This window comes from Dipodomys ordii, unplaced genomic scaffold, assembly GCF_000151885.1.
Source record: "Dipodomys ordii isolate 6190 unplaced genomic scaffold, Dord_2.0 Scaffold22, whole genome shotgun sequence".
NCBI lineage: Eukaryota > Metazoa > Chordata > Mammalia > Rodentia > Heteromyidae > Dipodomys > Dipodomys ordii.
Genome location: NW_012267238.1, coordinates 6,076,742 through 6,098,855, shown reverse-complemented (window position 1 = coordinate 6,098,855; position 22,114 = coordinate 6,076,742). Strand labels below are relative to the sequence as shown.

Sequence of the window (22,114 nt, the reverse complement as noted above, 5' to 3'; positions counted from 1 at the left end):
CAGCTCTGACCACAGAGTAACAGGCTCCTGCCTCTCACCTCCCGTGCCCACCGCATGTCCCGACACGATCGTCACCTGAAGTAGTCGTAAGAAAATTCCTCCAGTGTGTAGGGCTTGGCTCGCACCTCGGGCTCGGCCGTCCGCAGCTGCAGGAGCCGGATGACATCTTGCCTCTGATCAGGGGTCATGGTGACCAGGGCCTGGGGGCCGAGACACATAGGTCTCAGAAAAGCTGTCTATTGGAGTTACTGAGATCTCCCTGAGAAAGCCAAGACTCTCCCAGACCTGGAGGGAGAGATATCTCGGAAGGGGTGGTACTCCGAGCCTTTCTTGACCTGGGGGTTCTTTTCTTCCTGAGCCCCCAGCATGCTGAGATCTAAACTGCTGATTAGCCTAGCCTGGCTCAGGAGCCATGGGGATTGCTGTGCTTGAGAAAGGGATGTTCCTTCGAGAATCATTTCGGGCCATGCAAGGTGACAATCCTCCCTAGGCCTCTGCCCCCATCGACCCCTTGTCAGCGCCTTGTCTGTTTACTTCTCTAAGCTCCTGGCCTTCTGATAGAAGTTCGGGGGCTGCCCATATTTCAAGCCTGTGTTCCTCTAAGACCCCTGGACCATCTTCAAAGAAGCTGCAGAACATGAGTTGATTGCAATCAACCCCTTGTTGTATTTTGCAAGCAAGAGCAGAGGACAAAGAGCGGGGCCTTGGGGAGCTGCCCACCCATCTGCCTCCACCAGGCCACATACCACAATCTCCCGAGGTGGCATGGTGACCGTGGGCATGACATACACGCAATCGGTGGGGAAGTCCCCACGCTGCTTGGTCCTCTCATTGATGCCATTGGCCCAGCCTGAGGTCATGACCTGCTCGCCCGTGTCGTGGTCCAGGATGATGAGGTCACCCTTGGCGAAGCTGAGGAAGCCTGACTCTTCGCCGGCTACAGACAGAGGTGCATGGGGACACATGGGGCAGAGAGGAGGATTGAATCAGAACATCTTGATTTGGGATCCTGATCTATAATCCACTACTGCCCACTTTCTGCCCACCTGCCACCCTGTCTTCACCTTGCCATGACCCTCTACCCAGACAAATGTCATCATGCTCCTGCTCCAAAACCTTCTACAGAACACCTTCAGGAGAAAATGCATACTCCTGTGCCCATTGAGAGGTGGCTTCATGGACTCCTCTCTCTCCCCGTCACAATCAAACCAAACTATTTCCAGTTCTCAGGCATGCCAGCTCTCTCCTGCTCCTCTGCTTGGTTCTTACCATCTTCTGTCTCACCCTCTGCTCGCCCTTGCTTCCTCCCTGGACCCCAGGCTGCATGGAGGCCCCTTCTGTGGCTCCTGCAGCCTCTGGGATACCCTGATCACTATGCTGTCACATGGTGCCCATACTGCCCAGTGGGCAGCTGGGAGATACTCCATCCAGGGAGCTGCTACCTACACAGCGATCATTTGAAGGCAATGATTATTTGGAAAACACTGAGCAGAGCATGGATCTAACTGGTGAGAATGGAAGGGAGGGAGAAGATGGGTTTCCCAGGGGGCTGTCTGGCTCAGGGTCTGGGAAGAACGGATCACAAGGCACCAGAGGCCTTGAAGGCTGGGTCAAGGAGCATGCTCTGCCTAATGTCCCAGGGACCCTTGTGGCAGCCACTCACCGGGGTTGGGGTTGTCCTGTAGGGCCACCACATACTTAGATCTCTTCCGCAGCCCCTCCAGGAAGGTGACCACCAGGTCACGGATGTCCTCCGCGTTGCTGGACGTGAAGGTGTACTCATCCCCCTTGATGGTGGCCAGCGTGAAGCTGGAGGCCATCAGCTTTGCTCCCCTACAGGACCAACACGGAGAACAGAGCCCCAAGGAGGTCAGTCCTGCCTGGCCCGTGTGAGGTACAACACAGCCCGGATCAGAGCAGCCCAGCAAGAGCGAGACACGGCACTCCCTGAAGGAGACCAAGGCCAGCGAGTCAGAGCAGCCCAGCCAGAGCCAGACCTGGCCCAGTTCACACACCATCTTCCTCCCAGACAGACATAGCCCCACCAGGGCTGGGCGGGGTCTGGCCAAGGCCCACCTTGGCCCAATCATTCCTATCTAAGTCCTACGGACCCCTCAACTCTCAGTCTACATGCCACTTCCACCAGGAAGCCACCCCTGTCCCCATCACATTGCTTCTGCTCTAAAGTGGCCTGTTCAATGTCTGTCTCCCTCTCAGCCGAAGATCCAAGAGAGCAAGGGCTGTCACCACTGCATCCCATAAAACCATCCCTGGCCTGCGTGAGATACAGCCAGAGACTTTGCTGCCGGCCCCAGATGGGCGCTGCACCGCTGGAAGGACAGCACATAGCTCCCACTATGTGCTTCTTGGCTCCCACTATGTGCTTCTCCCCTAGCATGGGCTCCATGGGGTCTGTGTGCACCCTTGTCTCCCCATCAGTTATGTCCCAGCTTCCCTTTGTCACCTGCTGCTGGACACAGCCATGATCTCTGGGAAGGACAGCTCCAGAAGGACCTGCTCCTGCTCATCCACGAAGTAGACGCCCGTCCAGTTGACAGCCACAATGACGTCATTCTTGGGGAGGCTGGGGCCTGGGACAGTAGCAATGGCGCTAACAGAGGCCGCCCTGTTCCTGCACCCAGCCCTCCCCACCCTCGTAACTGCAAGGCGGCAGCTAGCCTGGCATAGATGGTTCCGTTTTATAAGTAGGGAAACCGAGGCTTGGTAAGGCTACCCTACATGCCAAAATGTGGCAGGAAGAGCATAGTGGGTCTGGAAATGGCGTAGGTCCCATCTTCACCACTGGCTCTTGTACTGCTCTGGACAAATCATCGCCCTGCACCAAGGTGGGACAGGGGGAAAGTGGGACAGAGAGAAGGTGGGTTGGCTCAGCCCCAAGGTTCCCTGCTGCACTCATGTGGCAATTCTATAAAGCCCAGTGACAACACAAGGCACACGCAGGCGCCCAGGAAAGACGGCCTAGGATAGTGTCCTATGCAGGCTGATAGCAGCCATACTAAGCCATACTTGTTCGCAATTGTAGATCGCCCAGAAGAGCCGGTCCCACCATTACCCTGAGCCATCCTCTTCTATACGCACGTGCGCGCATGCACACACGTGTGCGCACACACACACACACACACAGCTTCAATGGTTCCAATCCTCATCGTGTTTGACCTGCAGGGAGTCTGTGTCCTCAGCCGCAAGGCTGAGAAGGCCTGGTCCCCACTGTACGCCTCCACCAACAGGGAGCCCAGTTTAGCCATGGGCTGGGACTGCAGAGCAATGAGGAGAGCGAGCCTGGGAACTGGAGTACCTGAGAATTTATAGGCCTCGTAAAACCTGGAGAAAAGCAAGGGCCACTTGAAGCGGGCATAATTGACCACATCCTCTTTGACCTTCTGGGCATCGGTTCTCCTCTGGGCATAAATCCCCTGAAGGAAACAAAGCGGGACAAAGGACAATGTGTAAGCAGATGTGCCTGCTGCTAGCCCAGGGTGGCCTGGGTGGCCCTAAAACCCACCCACCACCTTATTTTCTCTTATCCAAGCAATATCAGGGAGCGCTTTCAGGAGCCGTCCAGCTGGGGGCCACTCTCAGGGCCTTCCCCATATAGCAGCATAGGAAAGCTGGGGATCCCAGTGAGCGCAGGTGGAGCCCCGGGGGCCAGGTCCAGGGGCGGGGTGTGCTACCCAATGGAGGTGTGTGAGCTGCGGTGATAAGGAAGAGGGATGGACATGAGGCATGCGATACTGGGCCCTGGGCTATGGACAGTGACAAAACCACTTCTGTACACCCTGGCCAGGCAGATCAGGAGTTAGAAGCACCGTGAGTGGAGGGAGGGGCAGTGAGGCGTAGGAGATGCAGGTAGCTGCCTGGGAGGCAGAATGGACAGACTTCAGCAGCTGACCAGATGCCAAGGGCATTCTTCTTCTGGAGGGAAGGACCAGGCCTGGGGAAGAAAGCTGGTGAGAAGCTAACCAGCAAAGACAAGAGAGCAGATGAAGAGCTGCACAGGGAGGCATGTGGCATAGAGGATGAGAGACGGAGTCCATGGAGGCCCCTGGCAACTGCCATTCAAGGACACATCTACACAGCAAGGCCTTGGAGGTGGGAGGGCCTTGGGCGACTTTCACAGTGCCCCTTGCTCCTTCCCCAACTGTGCGGTCTTGTCTACATGGGGACCCCCTTAGTTTGGGCAGGAACTACTACTCTCATCTAGCCATGGCCTGGGACTCTGCATAAGACATATGACGGATGACAATATCTAGAGACCTGGGCAGGAAGGAGGCTGGACTTCTTTTAAGAAAAAGGAGGAAGCGAAGTGCTGGTGGCTCACGCCTGTAATCCTACCTACTCAGGAGGCTGAGATCTGAGGATCTCAGTTCAAAGCCAGCCTGGGCAGTTAAGTCTGTGAGACTCTTATCTCCAATTAACCACCAGAAAACTGGAAGTGGTTTTAAGGTTCAAAATGACAGAGCACAAGTCTTGAGCACAAAAGCTTGGGGACAGTGCCCAGGCTCTGAGTTCAAGCCCCACATCAGAAAGAAAAGAAAAGAAAAGAAAAGAAAAGAAAGAAGGAAGGACAGAAGGAGGGAAGGAAGGAAGGAAGGAAGGAGGGAAGGAAGGGAGGAAGGAAGTAGGGAGGGAGGGAGGGAAGGAGGGAAGGAAGGAAGGGAAGGAAGGGAAGGAGAGAGAGAGTGTGTGTAAGAAAAAGAGAAAAGTCCCTCCAGCAACCATTTGTACCCGAGTGATTTGTGTCTGTAAGCAGCTAGTGCTATATTAGGAAAGGTCACCCCGATACTCGCAGCCTTAGGACTGGGTTTGATCCATGTCCGGGGTAACAAGCTCAGAACAGGCATCAAAGGACACACATGAGCTGAAGTCCATGGCAGAGAAATGACTGCTGGAGCCCTGTCCCTCCACCTCACAGAAAGACAAACAGATGGCAAGTGGGAGCAGTCACCTCCTCGACTATGTGGGTCCTTGCCCCTCCTCAGGCCCCTCCTGACCTCCGTACCTTCTTGTGGGCTGCTATGGCCAGCTGGGCCCACTTCTCAAGTGTCTTCAGGGGTGTGATCTCACGGTCGGGGATGTAGGTGGGCACGAGGTTCAGGAGTCGCTCTAGGATCATCTCGGAGCCATAGTCCACGAAGTACTGCTGGGAAGCCAGCTCAGCCAGGTCATCCTCCTAGAGGAGGGGACTTCAGTCACGCAGTGGTCCATCCCCTGGGGATGCTCTTATAGACCAGGGGAGGCCAGGACTGTCTCCTGTGGGTTGGGAACCTTGGCCCTTAGGACTGGCCCCCTGTGTTTGCCCCAGTTCACAGCGGTACTCTTGTCTGACCAGAAAACCAGGAACTCTTCAAGGACAAAGTGCGTGCTCTGCCCTGGTCCCATAGCAGAGCCGCCAACCTGGACTCAGTCCTAGTGGTTCAGGAACTGACCCAGAGAGAGCAGCCAGCCTGTCTGAGGCAAACAAACACCTGCATATCCAGCCCTATGCAGCAGCCAACAAGAAGAGAAGCTGTCCTGGAGAACAGCTGGGGATGCTTTGAGGAGAGTACAGGGCCATTACCACCTCTGCCCCACCTCCTCCATCTCACCACTCTACCCCTGGGGGAAGAGTCACGTCCTACCCAGAAGTAGGCTCTGCTGTGGAGGCTGCAGAGAGCAGAGCCGAGCTGCATGGCAGCCAGGGATGGCCATCTACAGCCCCCACAGCTCTGAGGGCCTTGAAGGCAACAGGTATTATATTCCAGTGAGTCTGAAATGTTTCAGAACTTTAGCAACTGCTACGGCTGTTCTAACACAGCCCAACTGAATGTTAGCTTATCACCATCTGAACGATCATCGGTTCCATTACCAACATCACCATCACCACAGCATTAAATACCATTGTCCTCCGGGTGTGGATGGCTCATGCCTGTAATCCTACCTACTCAGGAAGCTAAGATCTGAGGATGGAAGTTGGACACCAGCCCAAGCAGGAAAAAAATCCATGAGACTCTTATTTTCAATTAGCCAAAACTGGAAGTGGAGGCATGATTCAAGTGGTAGAGTGCCAGCCTTGAGCAAAAAAGCCAAGCAAGAAGAGTACAAAGCCCTTTCCAGGCCCTGGTGGTCCATGCCTAGGATCCTGCCTATTCAGGGGGCTGAGCTCTAGGATCATGGTTCAAGGACAGCCCAGGCAGGAAAGTCTGTGTGACTTTTATCTCTAATTAACCACCAGAAAACTGGAAGTGGAGTTGGGGCTCTCACCCTGAGCACAAAATCTCTGGGACAGCACTCAGGCCCCACAACCGCCACCACCTCCCAACAACAAAAAAGTACAAGGCTCTGAGTTCAAGTCCCAGTACCAGCACACACACATGGGAAAACAAAACAAACTATGGTCATTATTGACATGCCATCATTATCACCATCTCTACCAGAACCAGAACCACCATGGCTTCAAACACATGGGTCCTGTCCTCAGAAGGAGTTACAACATACATATTTGGAAAGCCCTGTCTAAACAACTGACTCTCCTTTTGAGCTTACTGGAAAGCTCAGAACAATACTGCAAGTAGGTCCTGAAGTGTGCCTGTGGTGCCAGGCACAGTCACTGTGGGTATAGGGACGCTTCCAGTGAGGATTTGGGAGATTCTTCCAAGTCCTCACTCCTATCATTTTACCTCCTCCTCTCACGTGCCATGAGGTATAGGTGGTGTTGAATCTGAACACCTAGCTGCCCTCACACACACACAGTAGCACTCAGCCTGCGTATGGAAATCAGGGGCCCACGGAGCAAGCGTGCACAGCAAGCTTTCCTTGGCTCACCTTCTCACACCTGTACTCCCCAAACTTGACTCCACGCACCACCTGCTGGTAGATGAGGTTGGTGGCCACGTTATCATCTGATGGGTTGTGCCAGGGGGTGAAGACCTCTTTGCGGAAGAAGAGCCTCCACGGGGCATTGCGCTCCTGGGCACCCTGCTCCTTGGCATACTGCTCACACTGGGAGATGGCATCCATGACATGGTCACTGCCGCTGCCCAGGGAGGACACCTGTGAGCACAGGAGAGAGGGCCCGGTGGGAGGGTGGGCAGACCACAGGGCCAACGAAGAACTTCGAGAGGCCATCAACTGGGTCACTGTCCTAGTCCAGATGGAAACCTGAGGCACAGAGAGAGGCAGGAAGTTGTCCTAGGGTCCCACGAGGCAGCCCTTAATGGGGCCCAAGTGCTATCTTCCTAGTCTCAATAATGGGTAGAGTTATGTGGGCCCTCCCATTTTCTAAGTTGAAAAGTCCTTTGTGAAACTTTGGACAGGCCATCACTGACAGCACAGGAGGTGTGTCTTTTGGTAATCAAAATCCAGGTAAACTATGCCCAACCCACAAGGATCTTGTCTCCAAACCTGCAAGCCAGAGAGAGCCTCAATGCCCCAGATCCAGCTCAGTGGATAAAGCTGGCAATTCCCCAGCAGGGGGCGCTCACGCACCAGCTGACACAGGACAGACAATGAGCCCAAGCCACACAGGTCATGTTCCTATGTGCATGCTAATGACTCGCCCCTGGCACAAGTGACTCGTGCAAAGTCCTCTGAGCCAGTAGGAGGCAGCACCCCTGGGCTGGGCTAGGAGTTAGCGCTGCTCTGCCGGTGCCATACCTTGTCAAACAGGGCGATATAGAGGGAGAAGCCAAAGCGGTCCTTGAGTGAGATCTTGTCGGCTAGCGCATTGCACAGCTCCTTGGCTGTGGTTGCGGAGTCTGTCAGTAGGGTCTTGGTGGTCCCATCCATGAATGTCACGGGCAACATGATGGGCTTCTTAGACTTGGTAGCCTGCACATGATCAAGGTTTGTGGGCTTCCTGCATTCCAAACCTGCTCACTGTCTCTGGGATCTGGCTGCCCACTCCCTGGGCTGAGGCTGGCCCTGCACCCCAGCTCCCCAGCATCCCAGCCCAACGCTGCCTGGTCCTGTGAGATGAGCACAATCGCCCCACATGGCTGGTGGAACACAGGGACCAGGGGGAAATCCCCTCACCCAAGCCACTTTAGCATAAGCTCAGTAAATGGGACCAGTGATCCTTCGGGCTTTCCTTTCCCCGGGGAATCCCAGAACCTCATGATGGGGTGATGAACCACAGACTCCCGCAGCAGGGAACAGCTCTGGGCACTAGGGCATCGGCAAGGCACAGGAGTTGGGGTCGACCTGCAGCTCCAGCCAGCTGGGCGGTTGTGTCCGCGTCCCGTTGACGAAGGTCCTCCTCAGACGCTCCTCACAGTACGGGGCATAGCCAGGCGGCCCCCCGTGGATGAAGTTCCGTAGGTACTGCCCACAAGGGACCCAATGAGGTGGCCCTGGCCTTGCCGGGCCTCCACGGCCTAGACCTTACAGAAGCCCCGACTGCACATCCACACTCGAGATGTGCTCCTCCACCATCCACATCCCTCCTCCTTAGACATCTCCACTGGCCTGGGGGCCAAGGCCACGTACCGTGGCTTTGTGGCAAAGGCACACAATGAACCCCTATTCTCAGCCACACATCTTCTGCCTCCCCTATACCAGTTCTTTCTCTCTCTCTAGAGCAGCTGCTTTCCTTTCTCTAGGCTCAGCCTACCATTTCCTCCACCCTCATAGCCCCAACCTGGGCACATACTCCTGTCATTTCACCTCAACAGAATGGAACTGAAGGGGAAACAGAGTCAAGCACTGACTTCCTGGGTAGAAGGAGGGGTGTTAAGAGGCGGGAGCTGGACAGGAGATAGCCAAGCCTGAGAGGACATGGATAGGGGCTCTTCCTCTGATGTCTCCCCTAAACGCTGCGACAGAACCCACTTATCACCCATTCCCACCCTAGGCATCTCTCCTACCTTAACAAACTTCTCTGAGGGGGCAAAACAGCCCACACAGAGAGACACGAGGATCCAGCCCCGGGCGTAGCTGCTCTTGGAGGGGTTGTGGGTGAGTTGCTTGCTGATCTGGCAGTAGATCTCATCCCTGGACAAGAGAGGCAATCATTTCAGAGGGTCAACCTGACCCACCCCCTCCCAGGAGCAGATGGCGCATGTGTTTTCCTGCCCACTCTGCTGGAGGTGAATTAGAAGACTGAGCACATGGCACCTGGAACCATTGACGGGGGTCTCTCTTTAGAGACAGGATCATCTGGCCTGGGGTGTGTTTCTTACTCCACAGAGGTGGCATGAATCCTGCTTGGGGCATGATGGCCCACGGTGGGCACACTGATGTAAGGCACTGGTCCACCACTCCTTTGCCCTGGTGCTCACTTCTCTATCTGCCCACCACCAGGGCAAGCAGGGACCATTTTGACCAATGGCAGGTGGTAGGGAATGTATTGAGGGCTCTAACCTCCCATGTCTCCAAAATGTCTGTGGCTTGTATAACTTTAATAGTGAGATGAAAACAAAGGACGGAGATTTTTTGATTAAGGAGATCCCATAGGATTGGGGGGAGGCATAAAAATGATCCGAGACTCCTCACAGGCTTGGCACAGCAAGCCTCCACGGCAGGAGGCTGTCTTGGTGATGGATGCACGGCATCCTGTAAGCTGCAATCTATGAAGGCAGTCTGCCTGCTTGGAGTCCAAAAGGGAATGCTTGGTAGCCTGGTGACCACCAGGGGGCACTCATCACTTCCCCCTCCACTCCCCCTTTCCCCCTCCCCCTCAATCCAGGGAAGCAACCGAGAAGGAGGCCCATTCATTTGATTCGGTGCCTCCCCCTTCCAATTTGCAGCGTTCATGAGCCAATAACATTCCAATGTACATGCACACATACCTGGCTCATGACCCCAATACTTTCATAAAACAAAAGCCATTTTAAATATTCAGAGCGTAGGAAAGGCAAAATCTCAGAACAAATTTGTATCCTCTATGTGAAACAAGTGTAACACTAGCTCCCAACTCATCCTGAGTTAGACTGACCCAACCCTACTCACTGGGGCGCTCAGGCAGCCCATGCCCAGCCTGCTGACTCTGGGTCCTGGGCTCCTATTACTCTTTCTGGAACAGTCAACTTCCAGGGAAGACTATATTGTGCCTATCTTCCCTTCCCAGCAGGGGAGGCCCCAGACGGCCTCTGGAGAGGCCATATCTAGCCTCAGGGAAGAATGAAGGAAGGGGTGTGGGGAGGAGGAGTCTGGAAAGCCATATGTCCCTTGGGCAAGCCTCTTCCCTATTCTGGACCCATTCTTCCCTCCAGAAGATGGAGATTATTAACTCATGGGCCATCCTCCCAGCAGCAAACACGAAGTCCTCCACAGAGAAGCCCTACCCCTTGCCCAACCACCCAGGGGTGGTGATTCTTTAATTGCTCCTGGTGACTCTGAGTCTTCATACCCATTCCCTAGCACCAAGAGGTCTTGGGGCAGGTGGGGAAAGGAGGGGGAGAAAGACACTGGCAGGATCCCCAGGAACCTTGCCCGCAGTGATGCTGGCCAGGATGGCCGGCTGCAGGAAGGTGAAGTGTAACAGTGACTGTGTCACAGCTACCCTTTACTGAGCGCTGCAATGTTCCATGTCTTTCATCACATACCCCTCCTCTGCTTTCCTTCCCACAAGCCTCAGAGGAGGTGGGTACAGTACTCTTTTACTCTCTCCTTATGGAGGAGGAAACTGAGGCTTGAGAAAAACAAATTAAAGGGTTAGGCTCACACAGCTAGCCAGCAATGAGGCTAAACACAGATCCCTTTGGCTTAATCTGTTGCTGAGGTAATGGTGCCTGCGCCTTCCAGGCCCTCCCAGCAAAGGCAAATGACCTGGCGAGGCTCTGCGCACGCCCTGACACTGACCGCAGCGCTGGCCTCAGGATGCCATTGCCAATGATGAAGTGTAGCTTCTCCAAGTTTGAGGTGGGCCGGTCCTCCAACATGCTGTTGCCCTGGACTGTGGACTCCCCATCGTGCAGTCTCTTAGTCACCTGGAACGAAGGAAGAGGCTTGGCTAGGGCAGGTGAAGCTAGGGCTGCTGCCCCAGGCTGCCAGGGTATCTCTCCCCAGAGTACAGAATCCAAGAAGCAGGCAGGAGAGCTCCTGCTCCCCGCCCCATACCTGCTATTGTCAGCACCTTGATCCACAGAGCTGGCCCACACAGCTGGGAGCTGCCTGGTGCCACCGCATCCAGGAATAAGGCTCCTCTGCACCCAGGCCAATACCTGCAAGGCCTCTTTCAACCTGCTCTGCCTGATTCTGAGCAGATACCCATCTCTCTGGGGCAGACCCCTCACACATCTATGCCACTAGAATATACCCTGGGTTCTAACTGCCTGTTCACCAAGACCCTTAATTCCCTGAAACTGGCTAGTCTCTGACCTGGCTCTCCAGGTGTCCCCTCTCTGGCCACTGCAGTGGCTCTGTGTCCTGTTGGGGCCAGTGAGGGAGAAGCATGGCCGGCACAGAGAGCTATGGAAGACCCTGGCATCAGCTGGGCACCCCAGCTGCCACCTCATCATTCCAGGGAGCGGGTGTTTTCTTGCCTGGTCCCTTGGACACCCAGCACAGGGCTAGGATCCAAACCCAAGCCCACAGGACTGCAAGACTAGACTTGTGTCTCAGCTGGGGACTGGACAAGGGCAAAAGCAAGACAGGAGTCTGACTGCAGTTGCTGGGGGGGGGGGGGAGCTTCCTGTTGGAAGAGTAAAATAGGCATGGAAGGTGGAGGAGAAATCTCAGGTGTGTGCAAGCATATAGCTGTGGGGGAGGGGCTGGCCCCTGACCCCTTTCCCCCTTCTAGCTTAGACAGCCCCAGGACACAGGGGCAGGACAGCTCAGAAGGCAGATGACTGATGAAAAAGCAGTCATAGGCTGAGATGGAGTCTCACAAACGTCTCCTCTCCCTCAGGCTGGCCTTAAATTGTAATGCTCTGGTCTCTGCCTCTCCAAAAGTTAGAATTATAGACTTGAGCCACTGCACTCAGCTGTCATCTCCAATTTTAAGTCTACATTAAGGCAACAGCTGCCTATTCATTTTTCTTCTTTCCCTTCCTTCCTTTCCCTTCCCTTCCCTCCCCCTCTCTTTCTTTTTCTCCTTCCTTCCTTCCTTCCTTTCTTTTTCTTTCTTTCTTCCTTTCCTTTCCTTTTGCCAAGGACTTGAACTCAGGGCCTGGGCACTGTCCTTGAGCCTCTCTGTACTCAAGGCTAGCACTCTACCACATGAGCCACAGTGCTACTTCCAGCTTTTTCTGTATATGTGGTGCTGAGGACTTGAACCCCAGGCTTCATGCATGCTAGGCAAGCACTCTACCACTAAGCCACATTCCCAGCCCCTGCTGATTCGTTTTCTTTGTCTGAAGATATGAAGCTCATCAGTCATTAATTCAGCATGTAAGTGCCAGTCACATGCCTAGTATTTGTATACCAAGTCACACAGCAAGGATAAGATACCACAGAGCCTGTCTCTAAAGAGCTTCTCACTATCTTCTGGGGAGAGTGACATATAAATACATGACACGTTTACTAGGCTTTTTAAAGAGAGGCTCAAAGTTCACCCTTAGCTACGCTTACTACTCATTATAAATATGCGTCCAAATTAGGTACATTCTTAATTTTACAGGATGTTAGTTTTTTGTTCTAGAGGGATCAAATTCTTTGTATATGTGTTCTCACTTGGCATTCTCACTCAAGGCTGAAGCTCTGCCACTTGAGCCAGGTTTCTATATCTGACAGTTTGCTGATTAACTAGAAAGAAGAATCTTAGATTTGTCTGCCCAGACTGGCTTTGAATCTTGATTCTCAGATCTCAGCCTCCTGAGTAGCTAGGATTATTAGGCGTGAGCCCCTATCCCCCAGACTCGATCCAATTCTTAACATTTATTTGGACAAAGCTGCCATGAAAGTCTGAACAGTCCTTGGACCAAACACCATCATGCAGACCTTCTTACCACAAGCTGCTCAGGCCCCTTTGGGGCTGGTTCCCTGCCTTGGGAAGCCCCCCAGCCTGGCCCAGCTTCCTGTCTTCCCAGACACCCCCTTCCTGTCCTGCAGGTAGCAGGGACAGCTAGCAGCCTCTCCTGCTCCGGAGTCCCTAGCTCCACCATGCTTGAGTCTGGCCACCCGAGGCCCCACTAAGAGCTGCCAGGCCCCTGTACGCTCTCACCTCCTCTGTGAGCTTGGACTTTTTCTTCAAGGTCAAGTGCACCAGCTTGTGCCTTATGCTGCTCTTCTTCTGCCCCTCAGGAAGCTGGGTCTGCAGGACCAACACGGCCAAGGAAAGCGAGTGAGTAAGAAAGCAGCGCAAGACCACCAGATGGCAGAGCTGTGCCCTGCGATCACCTCACCTCCACAGGAAGGCTTCCAGGCACACGCCACACTGCCACCCCCACCCCTTGCCCCTCATTCCATCTGATGGGAAAAAGAGACAGGAAATCCTAGTGATCTGCCCCTGGGGCCCTGGTACATGGCTGCAGGGGATGATGCCAGGAACATCTCTGCTCTGGGGTCATCAGCTATGGTCAGAACTTTCACACATTTGTTTCCATGAGTGGGCAGGGAAGGGTCAGGTACAGGATATGGGACAGAGTAGTCATGGGGTGCTCTTTTGGCTGAGGACCCCAAGGCTCCATATGCCATACAGCCTTCCCCACTGACCTCAGATAAGGGGACATGGGACCCTCACCTCGCCCTCCCCCTGCAGGGCCTGCAGCTCCCTCTTGTATGTCTTCTTGCCCAGGGTCTCATAAATCTTGGTCATCACAGGGATCTTCTCGCTGCCATCGCTCATGGCTGTGTGGTACTTGGGCTCCGGGAGGTCCCCCATGAAGCGGAGGATGGTAATCCAGACTGCCAGTGCCGCCTGGGGGTGGGGTGCACACATCAGAAAGCCAATGAACGTGGCCAGGGGCTGGCAGTTCACTCCTGGAATCCTAGCTACTCAGGAGGCTGAGATAGGAGGATCACAGTTTGAGGCCAGCTCAGGGAAAGAGTGTGGGTGATACTTTTAAACACCAATTAACTGACAAAAAGCTGAAAATAAAGGTGTAGCTCAAGTGGTAGAGTGCTAGCTTTGAATGGAAAAGCTAAGAGACAGTGCCTAGGCCCTGAATTCAAAGACCCAGTAATGAAGCTCCCAGGAAGGAAGGGAGGGAGGAAGGGAGGGAGGGAAAGGGAAGAGAAAAGAAAAGGGTGGAAAAGAGTGGGGGAGAAGGGGAGAAAGAGGAAGAGGAAAAGAAAGGAAAGATAGAAAAAGAAAGGAAGGAAGGAAGGGAGGGAGGGAGGGAGGGAAAGGGAAGAGAAAAGGGTGGAAAAGAGTGGGGGAGAAGGGGAGAAAGAGGAAAAGAAAGGAAAGATAGAAAAAGAAAGGAAGGAAGGAAAGGAAGGAAGGAAGGAAGGAAAGGAAGGAAGGAAGGAAAGAAAGGAAGGAAGGAAGGAAGGAAAGAAAGGAAGAAAGGAAGGGAGGGAGGGAGGGGGAAGAGAAAAGAAAAGAGTGGAAAGAAAGAGTGGGGAGAAGGGGAGAAAGAGGAAGAGGAAAAGAAAGGAAAGAAAGAAAAAGAAAGGAAGGAAGGAAGAAAGGAAGAAGGAAAGGAAGGAAGGAAGGAAAGAAAGGAAGGAAGGAAAAAGGAAAGAAAGAAGGAAGGAAAGAAAGAAAGAAAAAGAGAGAAAGTCAGCCAGAGTAGAGGGCATTGCTAAGCCACAGGATTAGGCTGGGCGGCCTGGCCCTCAGCTGGGGGCTGGCTGAAGACTACAGTTAGACTCGGTTCCTGTCCACCAGGGCCACCACCCAAGACAGCACTCGCAGCCCCAGCGTGCCCCTGCTAGCAGTGACCCAGAATCAGGCATGCCTACCAGCTGGTCGCCCTCGTCATCATGGAAGAGCAGTGGCTGTTTGAGGGGCCGCCGGGTGTAGGAGTGTGTGGTTGTCCCCTGGAAGTAGGTGGCTGCGAACTTTGCGAATTTGTACTCAGAGAGGTCCTCTTCATCCTCGTCTGGCAGGGGCAGGGCCGCGTCCACATCCTCCTCTACCATCTCTCTCCGCCCTCGCTCCAGGTCCTGAGGGACACAGATGGGTTCCTTGCCAACCCACCCTGTCCTGTCCTTGCCAGTGGCAAGTCCAAGGCCACATGGCAGGCAGGGACTGGCAAGGGGCCGGAACCTGCAGGTGGTGACCCACTCATTATGGCTGCCCTCTGCTCATGGGGGCTGCTGAGCTTCGATGCGGGGGAGTGCTATCACACAGAAAAAGAGGGGAACCTTTCCTAGAACCTCTGCCCCCCAATTTGGTACCTCAAAGCCGCTGGGAGCCTGGCCTTCCTGGCCTGGTAGGCCACCTGAAGTCCCCAGGAAGCCAAACATTTTGTCCACCATGTCCGAGTGGTTGATGGGCTCATGGCGAGCCCGCTCCATCTGTTCTAGAAGCTCCTTCTTCCGCCGAGCCTCTTCCTTCTCCTTTAGCTCCCGCTCTGCATCCTCTCGGGCCAACTGAGCCAGGCGCTCCTGAAGTTGGGGTGATACAGAGGAGATGGGGTTGGAACAACTCTCCTTGCGCTTCCTCAGCTGGGCCCCCCGCTTAGCCCAGTCATCACTGACCACTGGGCCACAGGAGACAAGCCCAGACAGTCACCCTGCCCGTCCTCCAGGGCTCAGCCGGGAATACCTCCCCCCAGGCTACCTGCTCTGTACCCCAAGTCCCACCGCAAGGGGCCGAGGCTTTCATACCACCGCTGCCCAATAGAAATGGAACGTGAGCCACATGTGTGAAAGCCACAGTTGTCAAAGAAGTGAAATCAATGATGTTTTTAACTCGTATTTCCCAACTATTATCCTGCCATGTAACCGGTATTATAAATCAAAATAACCCTGAGGGATCTTAATATCCTTTCTTTCCCAGTGTGTTCAGAATGTTCTGCTGTGTGCTTCACGCAGCCATCGCTCAGATGTGCCATGCTGCCCTGCTCCACAGCACTTACAGGTGGACCACATGGTCGTGGGCCCTCCTCCCTCCAGGTAGTACTGGGGTCTCACACTTGCTAGGCAGGTGATTTACTGCTTGAGTCACATCCCTGGCCCTTTCTGGCTTTAGATATTTTTTTTTCAGGTAAGGTCTTGTACTTTATTTTGCCCTGGCCAGTCTAGGACCTTGATCCTCCTTTCTATGGTCTCCTGAGTAGCTGGGATGAAAGGTGCACATCACCACTCCTGGCCTCCCATCAGTCTTTGGTTCTGGGTGTCATCTCCAGCGAGGAAGGTGCTGTGGAACACAGGCCCTCTTTGGAGTCGCTGCCTCTGTCCCTTTGCCTAGCTGAGGGAGAGCTTAGCTGACGTGGCTGAGGAAGCCAAGAAAAGGGACACCTCCTGCTCCTAGTTGAAGGGAAGAAGCTTGCAGCAAGTGGTGTGGGAGCAACTTGGGTTCTTGGCTCACTTGATGCTTGCGCTCTGCCTCCTCCTTGGCCTTCTTGGCGCTCATCTCCTTCCGGAGCTTCTCTTCCTCTGCCAGCCGCATCTTCTCCGCCTCCAGGCGCCGCCGGTACTGAGGATGGGGCAGCCGCATGGACATGGGCACGTTTGTCACCAGGAGTCCCACAGTTCTACCCCCACCCCCACTTTGCCAGGAAACAGGCAGCAGGACTGTTCTCCAGGACACACATGCAGGTAGAGGTAGTATGGATCCCAAAGCCAGGCCAGGTGTGCCTCTCTTCCCAAAGATCCAGAGGGTTCCTGGGACCCCAGCCCTGCCCGTGGCTGGGAGGGTAGAAACTGAGGTCTGGTCCCAGTTGTGTGTGTTTTTCACAGAGAAGGCACAGCCAAAGGTCCCCCCTAGGCCTTGGCACTCTCAGCCAGCCCCTGAGGGTGCCAAGGAATCCACTGTCCTGAAGCAGCACACACATCAGAAAGCAGCCTTCCTTCCCAGGGCTCAGGGGCCCTCACCTCAGCCCGGAGGCGCCGGTGCAGCCTGCGGGCGATCATGCCTCTGGCATAGGCCTGCACCGTGATCACAGCCCAGAGGCGGTGGCGGAAGGCCTTGCGGACCAGGTAGGCTCGGCAGCGGGCCTGGAACTCAATGATGCGCCGGCGAGCCAGGCGGTACTGCAGGTGCAGCTTCCGGGAGCGCTGCAGGGCCTGCAGCCTCAGGAACCCCATCCGCATCTGCAAGGACATCCCCCCCCCCCCCGGGCTCAGAACACATGTCCAGCCCATGCTTGGTGTGCAGCCTCCACTCCCGGACGAGACCCTCCCCACCAACGTATGCCCCCGTGTCCACTCAGATGCACATCCCTGTAGTCAAGTTGGCCTGTCGTTGGGGGAAGTTTCCTCCGGGGAGACCTGGAGATGGGGCCCTAGCCTTAAATCCTTCCTGTGCACCTGCCGGGCCCAAGTCCAGGCTGCAGCCAGGGGCTCCATAGATTGGCCACGCCCAATCCTACCTACATCTCTAAGAGCCCCCATGTGCTCACAACTACCCCCCACCGAAAATTGCACACACTGACCACTTGGGAAGAGTCACCAGGGCTAGACCTGGACTTTGGTTGGTTAGGACAGCTGCCCAGGGCAGTCAAGTCCTGTTGCTAAGGCAACTCTGTGGGGTTCAAAGGCCTGGCAGAGCAGCCAGGGGAGACTCACCAGCTCACAGTTCCTCCTGCAGTTGTGGCCCCGCCAGTACCTCTGGATCAACGTGGCGGCATTCTTCAGCTTCAGGAAGTTGGACCTGAAACGGCAGCAGCAATGGTGGCTTCCAGAGCAGAGAGCCGAGCCCACTGCCAGCCGGGGCATGAGGCAGGAAGCCTGCCCGAATCAGGACAGCATGCTGAGCCCCAGTTCTGTGACCTCCTGGCTGTGTGACCCCAGGGCAAGACAGAGGCCTGTCTTTGTCTCAACATCTCCATCTGGGAAATGAGTAGAAAAGGGGGGGGGGGCGTGTGAACTGCAAAAGGGGCAGGTAGTGGACTTTTGTGGAGCCGGAATCATGTTCTAGAATTGGCCTTGCCCCTTGTGAATGGCTACAAGCCACACATGTCCTTTAGGCCAAATCTAAGACACAGTTGTAATTTATAAAAGCTCAGGCTTCATCTCTGGGGAATTCCATCAGCATCTGAGATGAGGGTGTCACATGTGCACAGGGGACCGTGCACGGTGTACTTGCTGGGGCTGTATCAGCCACATATGTGACTCTTGTTTGCATCATCACCTGTGCTTGGCACCTACATGCTTGTTTCTCGGTGTGCATCCCAAGTGCAAGTTTCCTTCTGGTGTTCACATGGGAACAGGGAGGTGAGCTGTGTGTGCATGCATGTACACACCTACCTGTCTTTGAACCCCCGGATGACCTTTTGGAGGAGGATGACTCTGTCGGTGATGGCCTTGTCCCGCTCTACCTCCAACAGCATGTCATGGTGATCCTGAAAGGCAGAGTTCTTAAGTGGCACCCAGCATCTCCAGGCTCACTGGCTCAGCCTCTCTCCCTTTCCTCAGAGCCCAGGACTAGAGCTCATTGGGGGCCCCCATTGGCTCCCGGCTCTGCTCAGGGCCATGCAGTGGCTTTCCACAACTACCAGGACTTGTGAGTATTTTCCAGAGGCCCGGATGGGACCAGTGGAGCCAGGAGTACCTCATTTCACTGGATGGAGTGAACAGCGCGCATGCGCGTGCACGCACGCACGCACGCACGCACACACGCACACACACACTTACTTCCCTGATTGCTATCTCTGCCCAGGCCCCTGCACTGTGAGACATCCTTGGGACCCCAGCCAGCCACTCTCGTTTCTCTCTGGAATCATGGCAGCAGATTCCTCGCCAGGCGTCTCCTGGCATCTGTCACCCCCTCTCGGATCCTCCTCACATGTAGATGGATCCTCCAAAACATGGATGTGACCAGGGCCCTTGGGCGACGTTGCCCTGGTCCTCTATGATCCAGTCCTGTTAGCACCTCTAGCCTTTTCTCTTCCTCATCCTGGACCCACCTCACTCTAATAGAATGATATCTTACTTATTCATTTGGTAAAACTGAGTGTGCTGGCACTGTGCTAGGTGCTGGGATAGTGCCCCATGGACCAGGCAGGCATGGCCCTGCCTTTCAGTCAGTGAGTCTCATAGGGGTTCAACACATCCTTCAAATAGTCACAGACACACTGCACGTGGCAAAGAGGAACTGCCCAGCCAAGACATTTGCAATGGATGACTGAATGTATGAACAGATAAATGCTGGTGGGACCTGCCATTTCTGAAGAGCCCAGAGGGGTAAAAATGGGGACAACCGATGTCCCCCTAAGCCCACTGGCACTTCTTTCCAGGTCCCTCTGCTAACACAGACTAGGCATTTGTTCATCACAGGCCAAAAGGCTCCCCCTCCCTGCTTCCCAGCTGCCTGGCCTTGGTCACTTGCTTTTTCTCTATGAAACAGACACACAACTTCCTACTCCCTGGGCATGCTGGGAGGACTCTGTGCCATCATGGAGAAACAGCCCCCTGGATCTGGCACACAGAACATGCCCTTCAGGCTATAGCCATGAGATTCACGGGAGGTGGGGGGGGAGTGGTCAAGACACTTGTCCAGTGAGGAAATGAGTACTCTGGGGTTATGGGGAATGATGCAATGCCCAAGAGGAATTAGACTAGACTAGACCCTAGAGTCCCTCTGGTTGAAAGCTGGTTCCTCCCTTCCTTTCCCCAGCTGTCCTGTCCCCAGACCCCACCTCCAGACAGAAGCAGGGCCTGGCCTGTCACCCAGGACAGCCAGGAACCTAGCCCAGCAGAAATGGAAGTAGGGAAGCACAAGCTGTCTCTGCTGCGGCTCTCCAGGGCTGTGACTCTCCAGGGCCCAGCTTTCTGCCCCCTCAGCTGCAGTGCTCAGGGTTGCTCCAACTGAGTCACAGAAGTGGGTGACACACTGGTGACCACAGCCAGGGCGAACCCTTCTGGGCAGGAAATCCTAAGAAATGACCTATGACACACTCTAGGCCACCCTGGGCCTGTCCTGTTTCATGAGCAGAAAGAAGAGGCAGAAACGGTCAGTGACTTGCTCAAAGTCCCAAGGGATGACATCCAGAGAGTGAGGACTGGGGCCAGGCCTCTCTGCTATGGCAGGGAGCCCAGCCCTGGCCTTCCACTTCTAAACTCAGGTCAGAGCTCTGATCTGGTGGTCTCAAATGCCAGCTTCCCATCTCCTCCCACACAGGCAGCCCTAGCCCAGCCCTGTCGTCCTTGGTAGGGCATCTTTAGACCATGATGGAGGCCACAGCCCCTCAGGCAGCTGTGGCCGTGCTCACCTTCAAAAAGATCTTGGTTTTGCCAATCTGCCAGTCATCGTGTGTGCCCAGCACGGCCTCGGCCATGCGCTGGCATGTTCCTCGGAGATCATCCTGGGGACGGACAAAGAAATGAAGGGGCATGCTCACCAGTAGGAAGGCTCTTCCCAGGCCTGGAAGTCAGGGCTGTCCTCCTAGCTCTACCACGGGCTTGCTGTGTGACTCCTGTGGGGTCCTGCCTCCTGGAAACCTATTTCCTCCTTAGCTGATAGAATGATACCCACACCACAGCAACAAAGCCCGCTGATGTGTCCCACTGCTCTGCCATCTCTCCACCTAGCTGGGCTGAAGCGGCCAAGAGGATGTCACATAGAAACCACTGTGCCAATGGGAAGCCACGCCCCCTCCTCCACCGCCTGTCCACCTGAGGCCTTGTACCTGCTTGTAGGCTGGCTTCACACCGGGCAGCAGCACGCGGTAACGCTCCACGAATTCCACAAAGCTGTAGCGGATGGGATAACCAGCCCGGCGGATCCGGATGGTCTCCATCATGCCTGAGTACCGCAGTTGGCGCACGCACAGGTGTCGGTCAAACAGCTGCCAGGTGCAAAGGGGGCGAAGGCATCAAGGCGTGGCTCCTGCTCAGAGGCCGCCCCTCCACTGCACTTGACCAACTCCAGATTGAAGTCCAGAAAGGCCAAGGCCATATGGTCCATGGGGAGCAATTCCAGGGAGCAGCCCGGGTCTGCAAATCAAACCCACTCAGCAGCACAGAGCAAGAACCTTGAATTGGGGTTGCCACGTGCTATGGGAACACAGGGAGATGTGGGTCTGTGTTCTTTGGGAAACCCAGAGGGGCCTTTGGGGAGGAGGTGATCACTAACAGAGGGTATTGTAAGGCTGGGGGTGGTGACCACGTACAAGAGCATGGAAGCTTGAAAGCACAATGCCTGCCAGGGACTGGAAGGGACAAGGAAAGGCTAGTCAAGGCCACGGTTCTACTGTGGGGCTAGTGGTGTTCTGCCTAGCCCCAGGACTGTGCTGTACATGGCAGCATTGCAGGGTGGTGGTTATACAAAAGAGTGCCTTAGGGAAGAGGAATGGTTTGTTTGTTTTTAATTTTGTACCAGGCTGCAGGGCAAGGCCAGTGTCAGGATTCAGAGAGAGAGAGAGAGAGAAGATAGGTACTGTGGTGGGACTTGGAGGCCCAGGCTAGGAGTCGGAGCCTCATCCTGGGAATGATAGAATCAGGAACTGGGGAAAACTGGATCATCTTTGCGTTGAGAATCAAAGCAATAGATCACTGCAGTGGGAGGGGGGCCGGGGAGGCAGAAGATGGGGGAGGATGAGGAGGCTGCTAACATGATCCAGACCACAAACACTGAGGGCTGGACTGCAAGAAGATTCTTCGGGGGGGGGTATTTTAGGGTGAGGCATCAGGGACAGAGGTCCTGGCTCTGTCCTGAGCCCTCTACCTCACAAACTCCTGAAGACCTGAGTCCCAAAGGGGTCAGGGCTCACCCACACTGGGAAATGACTTCCTGGCAGGGACAGTGTGTGCCGACACTTGACTTCCGCAGCCTGTTTCCTCTTTCACTGGGCCACTTTCTCTGGCCTTCCTTCCTTCCCTCCCTCCCAGATCCTAAGGCCCAGCTTCCCCTGAGCAGAGCTCTCCCCTCCTCTGGGTAAACAATACCTTCGGGACTTGTGCTATAAAAATAAAAGGGGGCTGCCAGCGAGCAGCCTGCAGATTTGGGCCCTTCATTCTCTTGGGGACCCTCATTCAAACCTGGACAATGATACAGATTATTTGCAGAAGCTAGACAAGATTGTGCTGGGCACACAAACAGGGCCCAAGGAATGTTATTTGCAAGAGTCCAAAGTAGAAGGTCTGAGAGGAATCCAGGAGGCTTCCTGGAGGAGGAGAATAGACA

General features: G+C 54.9%; 1 protein-coding gene across 1 annotated transcript in view; it reads right to left on the bottom strand.

Moving 5' to 3' along the window:
- The window catches only part of Myo7a (myosin VIIA), a 62,633-nt gene that overhangs the window by 11,925 nt on the left and 28,594 nt on the right, over positions 1–22,114 (bottom strand). Inside the window, exons 15-35 of the mRNA XM_013014132.1 lie at positions 20,619–20,777; positions 20,202–20,294; positions 18,238–18,332; positions 17,557–17,641; positions 16,864–17,082; positions 16,358–16,465; positions 15,223–15,432; positions 14,785–14,988; positions 13,619–13,795; positions 13,100–13,189; positions 10,798–10,925; positions 8,862–8,988; positions 8,200–8,319; positions 7,654–7,827; positions 6,823–7,050; positions 5,021–5,191; positions 3,317–3,434; positions 2,465–2,591; positions 1,664–1,833; positions 747–937; positions 76–200 (exon numbers count right to left, since the gene is read on the bottom strand). Of these exons, the coding sequence (XP_012869586.1) occupies positions 76–200; positions 747–937; positions 1,664–1,833; positions 2,465–2,591; positions 3,317–3,434; positions 5,021–5,191; positions 6,823–7,050; positions 7,654–7,827; positions 8,200–8,319; positions 8,862–8,988; positions 10,798–10,925; positions 13,100–13,189; positions 13,619–13,795; positions 14,785–14,988; positions 15,223–15,432; positions 16,358–16,465; positions 16,864–17,082; positions 17,557–17,641; positions 18,238–18,332; positions 20,202–20,294; positions 20,619–20,777 (3,119 nt within the window). The remainder of the gene's footprint in view (positions 1–75; positions 201–746; positions 938–1,663; positions 1,834–2,464; positions 2,592–3,316; positions 3,435–5,020; positions 5,192–6,822; positions 7,051–7,653; positions 7,828–8,199; positions 8,320–8,861; positions 8,989–10,797; positions 10,926–13,099; positions 13,190–13,618; positions 13,796–14,784; positions 14,989–15,222; positions 15,433–16,357; positions 16,466–16,863; positions 17,083–17,556; positions 17,642–18,237; positions 18,333–20,201; positions 20,295–20,618; positions 20,778–22,114) is intronic.